Source organism: Channa argus, chromosome 1, assembly GCF_033026475.1.
Source record: "Channa argus isolate prfri chromosome 1, Channa argus male v1.0, whole genome shotgun sequence".
In the NCBI taxonomy this organism is placed as follows: domain Eukaryota; kingdom Metazoa; phylum Chordata; class Actinopteri; order Anabantiformes; family Channidae; genus Channa; species Channa argus.
In genome coordinates this window covers 46,151,408-46,160,487 of record NC_090197.1, presented here as the reverse complement: position 1 = coordinate 46,160,487, position 9,080 = coordinate 46,151,408, and the positions used below count along the sequence as shown (strand labels likewise).

Below are 9,080 nucleotides of genomic sequence, written 5' to 3'. Positions count from 1 at the left end.
TATGACATGCCACTCACTCACACACACACACATACACACACGCACGCACGCAGGCATGAACACACACACACACAAACACACACACAAACAGGGGCATGCCTTTAACCTGTGGACTTATTAGAAGAGACAAGCACTGAGTCAAAAGAAAGTAAATGTCAGCCATGTCTAACATTGAGAAACACGAAAAGGACAAGCCCAGTGACAGAGAGGGTGCAAAAGGGTCCTGACCTCTCTATTATAGAAAAAGGTGCCTTCAGAGATGAGCCAGCTCTACAGCTGGAAAGGTCAGTAAACGCACAAGGTCAAGCCAGCATAGTCCTGCTATACTCAACATCAAAGACAAGTCCGGGGCCTGTCATGGCCCTCTTGAGCTGGGTTGAAAACAGCAGCACTAATCCTTACGGTGAGGACAGAGGTCATCTGCATCTACAAATCCTAATAAGGATTCAGTTCAGTTATTAAAATTACCTTTGATGTGCATTGGTTTTCTTACACTTTGTCTTGTGTTTAGTGAATAGAGAAAAAATGCTGCTACATTAGAAATGCCTTTTGGTGAAAGCCTTTATTCCATAACATGATGCCTTTTCTTCTTTGAAAGCAAACTGAACCTTTCTTGTTAAAGGAGGGTAAGGGAGAGTTTAAATGAATCATTCATGAGTCTTAAAAATAATGGTCTCCGCGCCGATCTGCAGGGAGCCCAACTTCAAAGTAAAATGTGATAAAATGCTGAAAATGTTTGTCCACTCTATAAGCTTCTTAGTTGGGAACTTTAAGGTCACACTGGCTGCCTGGTGGGAGAAAACATTTTTATGTGTGACTACATGAGAGAGGGCTGATGGCTGAAGAGCTAGTGACTGGGACCACTTACCTTCACGACTGCCCTTTTTCTCACCGCATCTTTGAAAGAATTTTAATTCAAAGATACCATGGCAGAGTTTTGGAAATAAGATTTAGGACAACTCTTGTGCAGCTGCTCACTGTGTAATCTCCTCATGACAGTGTCGAAATGAGAAGCGTCTTATCATCTGTCATTCCTGCTAAATCTAAAGAGCCCCTTGCACCACCTGTTTTAAAACCTCAGGTTTCTCTACAGAAATAAATTTCTTCTACCATCCGTGTCTCATACAGTTGTGAAACTGTAGGAGAGTGACTGTGTGTTTTAGTCTTTTGGTGCAAGTCTGTTTACTGACTGGGTCAGATAAGTTTCACCCTCTAATTAAACATGACTGTCGTTGATTGGTTGATTGTTAAAGCTGCAACTTATTAAACCCACATCTGGGAAAAATCAGGAAACCAGATAAGGAAGTATTAACATTATATGTGCTAACTGGTCAGCCTCAGTAGGATGTTGGTAAGAATTAAGTGGAGAATTCTTTTCAGCTTCACCAGTATGTGATCATTATGTGATCCTTACATTTTTCAATAACTGATGATGGGTGCTATTATACCACAGCTAAAACTTAGCGAAATGAGCTAATTATTCTCCGTGATATTGGTATAGAAAAAGAGACTGTTAAAAATGTAAGATAATGGTGAGGGATGCATAAAAACCCAGAGCAAACTTTACTAATCTATATTAAATATCAGTTTATTGTAATATTATAAACGTGGACAGTTACAATCAGTGAGATAAATGCAGAAATTAACAGAAGATGAGTTATTTCTTAGATACATAAAATTATATGACACAAATCTCCATGTCCATAATGTCAAATGTAGCTACCTACTAGGAGTTTAATTGAATTTTTGTTTAATTACAGAAACTTCTAAGTTTATATTAAGTGTAATAATTGTTACACATGCCTTTACAATGCACCATTTTGTACAGTCTCAATAAAATATTTTTTTTTGCTGTTTTAACAAACAATCAGTGCATAAAAGAAGTCCAGATTGATGGCTGCTGCTCCCAGATGATTAATGACGGTTAAAAGAATTCTTTCCAACTAGTTTTGGGAGCTTTCCCCACAGTGTTTTTCCAGCAGTTTTCTTTTTGCCTGGGGAATCGTCTTCACACTAGGGTCATGACCTTCAGGGAGGCAGGCTGAAACCGACGAATTTTCTTCTTCAAAGCTCGAGAAGCTTTTATGCGGCAGGCTGATGGCTCAGGGTGTGGCAGCTGCTGGATAGGCTGTCCTTTCGTGGTGGATCCCAGTGCAGCATCAGCCCACACCAGACTTACCTCCTCCTCATAGCCGTCCTCCCCATCCAGAGACAGGCTGCTGTCAGAGTCTGAGAAGGACTGAAAGCTGTGGCTGGATTCACTATCTCCAAAGCGGTTTGTGGTGTTATCACTCATCTCCCCTTCGCTGCTTTCAGCGATGGTGGAGTGAAACAGGGAGGCGCATTCAGCTGAATACTCAGACTCACATCTTGGTGGGTAGTGGCTGGACACAGGGTAAGGGACTGGTGGGTATCTGGCATTAAGATTATGGAGGAAAGAGTTTGAGGACATAGATGACTGAAAGGGGCGAGACTGCCTTATCCACTGGCCTGGCTTGGCACTCATGCTGCGGACCATCTGCATGGTCCCTGGTGCCTGAACATCTTTTGACCTCTGACGCTGAGCACACGAGGCCTGGAACATCTCCACTTCAGATGGCCACTTAGGAGCCCCCTGCCTCCTCTTCCTCTGCTCTGCAGGCTGCTCATAGTCAACGCCCTTAAGTCTTTGGCTTTTGCTGTTCTTTGCAATAGCAGGAACAGGATGTGGCTTAGTATGGGCCTTGTGGGTGTACATGAGTCCTGGGCTACAATGGCTGGAGTCTGATCCTGAACCCTGTCTGCGCTCATCTATGTGACATGTGGTAAGCTTATGGCTCACCTTTCCCTTTGCAGGGCCTTTCTGCTGCCCCTTAATTACACCACTGGCCTCTCTTGTCTTTTCGCCAGAGGAGTATCCATGTTGCTGCCTAGATGCTCGAGGATTCTCACTGTTTTTTCTTCTCAGTTTAACAGCTTTGGTTTTACGGTCTGCCTGTCTCACCTTGACCCTCTGAGATCCAGCAGGAACAAATCTGGCATGAACAAACTCAGGTGAAGTTGTGTGACCGTACTGAACCTCAAAGCCTTGACTCTCCTCTGTGCTAGAACTGTGACCAATCACTGGTCTTTGTCTGTGGCCTTTCCTCTCTTGTGGTTTCGACTCCAGATTATGCCCACATCTCTTATCCGAATGACATCTTGGCATACTGGCATATTCCCCTTGCAGTTTATCATTCTTCCTCAAAGATGTGGTAGTTACCTCATCAGAGCTGTACTCCCCCAAGGGAGCAGGATAGGAGTACTGATATGAAACATCTGGGGTATCCACGGCCTGTTTGGGGTCAGTGCTTTCAGCTGGCTCTTGACTGGAGTATGTCATGCAGTGTCTCTTCTGGTCACTATTTAATGGTTGGATGTTTGTGGTCTGGGTTTGAAAAGGCTGCAACATAGACTCCTCTCTCTTACACACTTCAGAAAACACAGTTAAGATTTCACTAGGCTTTCTGTGAAAGTCACTGTGAGTGTCTGTGCCTGTCTCCACAAGAATTTTGCTCAAGCTGCGCTGAAGGAGCTTGTCAATGTAATTCACAGTTTTGGTCTCATTTACTGGAGGTCCTTGGCCCTCCAGAAGTCCAGGTATGACTAAGTCACCTCCATTGGAGAAAATAGGGCTCTGGAGAGCTACAGCATGCAAGGGGCTGGGGTAGTGGTACACTTCAGTGCCACTGTGGGACAACAGGTTGCTCCGAAACTTGGGGTCCACTGGGGAGGTCTTCAGGTTTGAGCATACCGAAGGTGTCTTTGCATCCCCAGATTTGCAGTAGCTTACTCCTTGAGCCATCATCCTATCAAGATCACCTGATAGGTAACAAAAAAAAATGGATTAGGCTTCCAGAGAGCTCATCCACTGACAAATACCTTATTACACAGCAAAATATATGTTGATTTTAAGAAAATTAAAGATACGATTACCTGTTGACACAGGTCTTGGTCGTGCCTGTTCAGTGCCTGCAGTGCTTGCTCGGATTCTGCTGCTGCCCAGATGGAGGCCAGTGGCCCGTGGCGGGTGGGGCTGGGTAGTGCTCTCATCAGCAGAGCACCGGCGGCAGACTTCAACTTGTGGTGAAAGGCCAACGTGGGAATTAGCAGGGCTTGTGGGAAGGGGTAGAAGGCTTGTCTGTGAGGTTGACAGACACTCACTATACACGGAGGTGCACGAGTTAGACAGGGAGTAGGAGCCGCCATCGCTGAGTTCATAAAATCCTGGAAAGATCATGAGTATATTTCTCAGTATTTAATATCAACTGACAGTAGGCTGGATGTATGCTTTGATACTAGTTATAAAGTAAACTGCTTTGAGGCTTTTTGTGTGAATGTGTGCTTACACACCTGAACTTGGCCTGCTGTCGCTCTCCAGCTGCTCTGTGGAGGCCTTGCTAACATCAAGCTTTAGCTCACTGATCTGCTGGTCCAGTTGCTGCAAGTGCGTCTTCAGGCCCACATCCTGTTTCCGAAGACGAGACTGTAAAACAGACAGCACCTCACAATTCAGCCAGCACACCCAAAAATATGTTCGCCACAGCCTAAACCAAAAGCCAAGTCTAATCAGATTACCCCAAAAAATGAGGGAGTTTAACAGTTGGAAGTTGTGCAAACTTCTCAAGCACACGCATATACAACTAGAGAAAAACAAATCCCATTCAGGTGTCTCAATAGGAAATAAAAGCAGAAGATGTGGATGTAGGTTACAAGGCTAAAATTTTGTCAAAATTAGGTCTTTTGTGCAGATTAATAATGCTCTAATGTATAGCCATCAGAAAAACAAAAGCAACTCAGCTGTGGCTGATAATTAACCCCAGCAGGACATGGGGGAGCATGGAAGAAGCAGTGGTGGGTAACTCATTTCTCCCCCACAGCGAGGGCCTGGCCACTGTGTAAACTACTAGAAGAGCAGAGCTTGGGGGCTGGGGTGTAGTAGGACTGTTTGCTTTGCAGCTATGCCTGAGCATGTACTGTTACAGTAGTTAGTAAAATGAAGACTGAGAGCCATAGCCAGAGTCCAGCATTTAATAAGGATCAAGTTGGGCAGTGAGATTATCTCTCTATTACTGTGCTTTAAAATTAGTTGTTGTAAGTCTGAAGTTGTTTTGTTTTCTGTAGAACCACAAATTATCCCACAGTGCATTTGCCCAGTTGTCCCAAAAGTCAAGCTTAATCCCTGCACATACAACACCAGCCTGAATGGAAAAAGTATGTCATGGAAAACTCCACACAGCCTGTTGTCTCAGAGGCCTCTCGGGAAAGAGACTCTCACTGGGTCTCATCCCCAGCAAAATAACCACTTTCCTAAACGCACCAGCATTTTTTAAATTTCCTGGCATTAGTGGTTAATGATTGCTCTTCACCCCCTACAGTCTACATGTGCACGGTGTGCACACGCACACACAACTCAAGGTCCTACAGTGAACCTTGATTTATGACACCTATCCTACTTCCTACCCCCAGCTGAGACCACAAAACTGTGTCTGGTAATAATTGAAGACTGAATGCACCTAAGCATCAGCTGACGGCAGGATTGAAACAAGCGGGGTTTCCCTGAGGACGAATAAAATGTACATTTGAGAGTTTGTTCCTCTAATCTGAATACATACTAAAACGAATGAATTAATTAGGAAAATTAAAGTATTATTATAACTGCTGAATGGACTAATGATCCTAGAGACGTAATATCATTATTTTGGTTCATGGTTTTTGCTTTGAAGGACTTCCTACCAGCTGTTGCTTCAAGGCTGTCAGCGTCGCCTCCAGACGCTGCTCTTCAGCACCCATCGTCCCGGGACTCTCCGGCCCGGCGTGCACAGAAGTAATCGGCTCCTCTCGGTCCACTTTCAGGGCCCAGCTCACCATGTCCCTCTGTTTGTCCTTCAGCAGATGCAGCTCCTGCAGCCCGGCCAGCGCAGCCTGCAGCCTCTCCCCGACCCTGGTGCGGTCCACTCCCGCTGCAGCACTCATCATCCCTACACAAGATCCCTTCCTGCTCAACATGATGGGGAGCTGCGTCCGCGCATAATCCAAAGACAAAATGCTGTAGAAGGACAGTCCTCCGTCAGACTGTGTGATATCTGCTTGGCTTGTCACTGTCTGGCTGCGCTTGCTGCTATCGCTGACCTGTTTGGTTTTTTAACTACCTGTTAGAATAAATCTTGAGCTGAAGAGGAAAAACTGAGCTCCTCCCATGGACCAAATGGGCTTCCTCCCTATTGGCCTCTGGGTCCCAGTGAACATTTGCTAGTAATCCGCCCCCCATTCAAGTCCCAACTGGAGCTGCCCAGGCACGTACTAAGTTCATCTGCATAATACCACAGGGCATGGTGGGCATATTATTATGCCATTTCCACTACTCTTTTGTTGTTATTATTCTCTCCAACAGAGGACTAAGCTGCTTGTTCAGCCTTTGAATGTTTGAGTGTGAATGAAAATGGGTGAATAAACATGGCAATTGTTAAAATCATAATGAGAAAAGTGCACAGGTAATAAAAATATATATATTTTAGCTGCTCTAAATCAAGTTTACATTGAACGACTGTAGCAGATTATTAATCACTTTTATTCTCTTACACTTAAAATCATCAATGTGGCAACTATCGATTTAAAAGTACTATAAGTCAAACAGTTTGAGTGGTATTTTCCTTAAAAATAGACTTAATTTAAAAAAAGGATCTTAGGAGTTCTGGCTGTACTGTATAGATTAGTGAAAGCTAAATGACGCCCCCTTGCGGTAGCACAGATTGCTGCGGTTTCAAATTTTTGATGTGAGTTAAAACACCTCATGTTGGCTGTTGTTGATTCCACGTGAGAGAAAGGTGAAGATTTTTGCAAAAGACACAGAAAGAACTGTGTGCCACACAAAAAGACATCACTAGCCAAAATGGAATTGGGATTCCTAGATCTCAGTTAATTCAGTGTATTTTAATGCACATAAATTGAAATAACTGAAACGAAAAAAGTGGCTGAATTATACAAACTATAGATTGCTCTCGTTTAACCCATCTCAGGGGACTGCAATAATTGTACAATGGAGTTAAAATATTAAACTGGACACATTTCAATAAAGACATACTACACAGGTATTATATTTTAGGCAATAAGTGCCCAAACACAACACTAACTGTGGTTTACATTGATTGAATGTTTTTCAGTTTTAAGCATAAAACAGTTGTATCTTAACTGCATTTGTTTTGCATCACTTTGTGGTTATTTGGAGTCTGTTTACTATCTTTTGTCTTCCTGGTTGTTTATTGTCTGTGGGGTTGTTTTGCAACTCTTTATCATCCTTTTCCATCTCTTTGTAGTCGTTTGCATCTCTTGGTGGCTATTTTTCATATCTTTCTTCTCATTTTGTAGTCACTATTCAGTAACAGTTTTGCATGTTTTCACATATAGCCTAGGGCCTCCTGACTCTTTTGGACCCCTCCACCTGTGGCTTGTAGGCCTGTTTTGTAATCTACTCATGACAGTATATGACATTTACTTAATGTCCACCATATGTTGGGGTAAAACATCAAACTCTTCTCCCTTTATAAAACAAGTCAACTACATGAAATCTACAGCAGAATCTACTACAGAAAATCAAATCATCACAAGTTGTCTATTGCTGTTTCTTGGTTTAAATCAAAGTCTTCTGAACAATATGACTCATAGGATAAATATTTGTTTTCTTTTTACATGAGCAGTTTATCTAACTGAGACAAATGAACCACTTGTTTTCACTGTCAATAATCTGATAAAAATTAAATAGAGAATGATTGAGCCCTCATCGCAGGCGAAGGCCACATGAGGTAGCTTCACAGTATTCATATACACTGTTGCTGTCTGCAGTATAACACAGTTGGGGAGATTCCTGCATGCTGATATCTGCAGCTATCTTGAAGCTGGAGTTCAAAGGAAATACCAAAATACTGGGGGGTGGGGGTGGGGTGGGGGTGGGGGGTGTACACCTGTGTTAGTATCTCACACACACACACACACACACACACACACACAGTCTGATCTAAGATAAGCTGATTAAAGTACTTTAAATCCCAGTTTAATAAACCAGTCTTCCTGTTCACCAATATGTGGATTACATGCTGAATGGGATTTAAGTACTTAATTCACAGTCACAACACTCAGGTGAGGAAAGCAGTTAAGCATCAGTTTTGAGACACTAGAGGGCAGTGTCACACTGCTTCTCCTGTAAGATTAGCTTTGTACTTTCTTGTGCTGTTGGTGGACAGTGTGTACATGGATGATGCCCATTTCTCTGCCCTAGGGTTGTCAATGAGTGGACTTAAATGCTTAGTTAAGCTGTTTTAACCCTTTCACAAAACAGGCAATGAAAATGTTGTATAGACAGGGAGCTAAATCAATTCTTTAGATGTTCCCATATCACTTTGATGATACACTTTGGTAGGCACCTCCTCAGGACTCTCAAATTATAGCAAATGTACAATGTATTGTGAAGCCCACTCCTCACTTGGATAGCGTCATGTCCTAGTTACAACACTGCATTGTGGTGCCTGGTTGACCCTCTGCCCTCATTCCCTTCAAAGCACTTCCTTCAGGGTGACATCAGCTGGGGTCCTGCTCCAAAAGGTGCACTCTTTTCAGCAATGAAGTGTGGGCTTTGTACTGGAGTCAGCAGCACTTTCTTAACCTCACCCACTCCTGTGGCTTCAAAAAAAAAAAAAAAAAAAAAACCTCTTTGCCTACTACTTTGTCAGGCTAAATCCAAAAGGCTTTGCCTCACTGGAGGTTTCTCTTTGTGTGGCTTCTTCTTTGTGTCCTGTTTTTATCAGCATATTTTCCATCCTCCCTCCCTTTCCTCTCCATCCACTTAAGAAATGATAAAGCAGATGTATGTTGACACCAAAACAAATGCACATGGGCAGGGATCCCTGTAACTGCAGCCATGAACAGCCACAGTGGAAAGAGTGCTTGTACCTGCTAAGGTAGATACAGACAGGAACAATGGCACATGCTGCCACAAACAGGATGCGTGGGATTGAAGTCTGAGGGGTAAACACTGGGTGGTGTCATATGTGGGACTGATGGAGTGT

The 9,080-nt window shown here is 43.3% G+C and overlaps 1 protein-coding gene across 1 annotated transcript; it reads right to left on the bottom strand.

Moving 5' to 3' along the window:
- Nucleotides 1-1,586: 1,586 nt before the first annotated feature.
- Nucleotides 1,587-6,252, bottom strand: dact2 (dishevelled-binding antagonist of beta-catenin 2). Its single transcript, XM_067526259.1, has 4 exons — nt 5,755-6,252; nt 4,372-4,504; nt 3,955-4,245; nt 1,587-3,840 (listed from the first exon to the last, which is right to left on the bottom strand). The coding sequence occupies exons 1-4, from the start codon at nt 6,025-6,027 to the stop codon at nt 2,009-2,011; spliced, it is 2,529 nt and encodes an 842-aa protein (XP_067382360.1). The 5' UTR covers nt 6,028-6,252; the 3' UTR covers nt 1,587-2,008.
- Nucleotides 6,253-9,080: the final 2,828 nt, after the last annotated feature.

What these genes read in the sequence shown, in the direction of transcription:
- dact2 (XM_067526259.1), bottom strand. Translation starts at nt 6,027, where the DNA reads ATGTTGAGCAGGAAGGGATCTTGTGTAGGGATGATGAGTGCTGCAGCG. An exon ending in CGACAGCAGGCCAAGTTCAG is followed by an intron (nt 4,246 to 4,371) that starts GTGTGTAAGCAC and finishes TGATCTTTCCAG; the next exon opens with GATTTTATGAACTCAGCGAT. An exon ending in ACCAAGACCTGTGTCAACAG is followed by an intron (nt 3,841 to 3,954) that starts GTAATCGTATCT and finishes GTTACCTATCAG; the next exon opens with GTGATCTTGATAGGATGATG.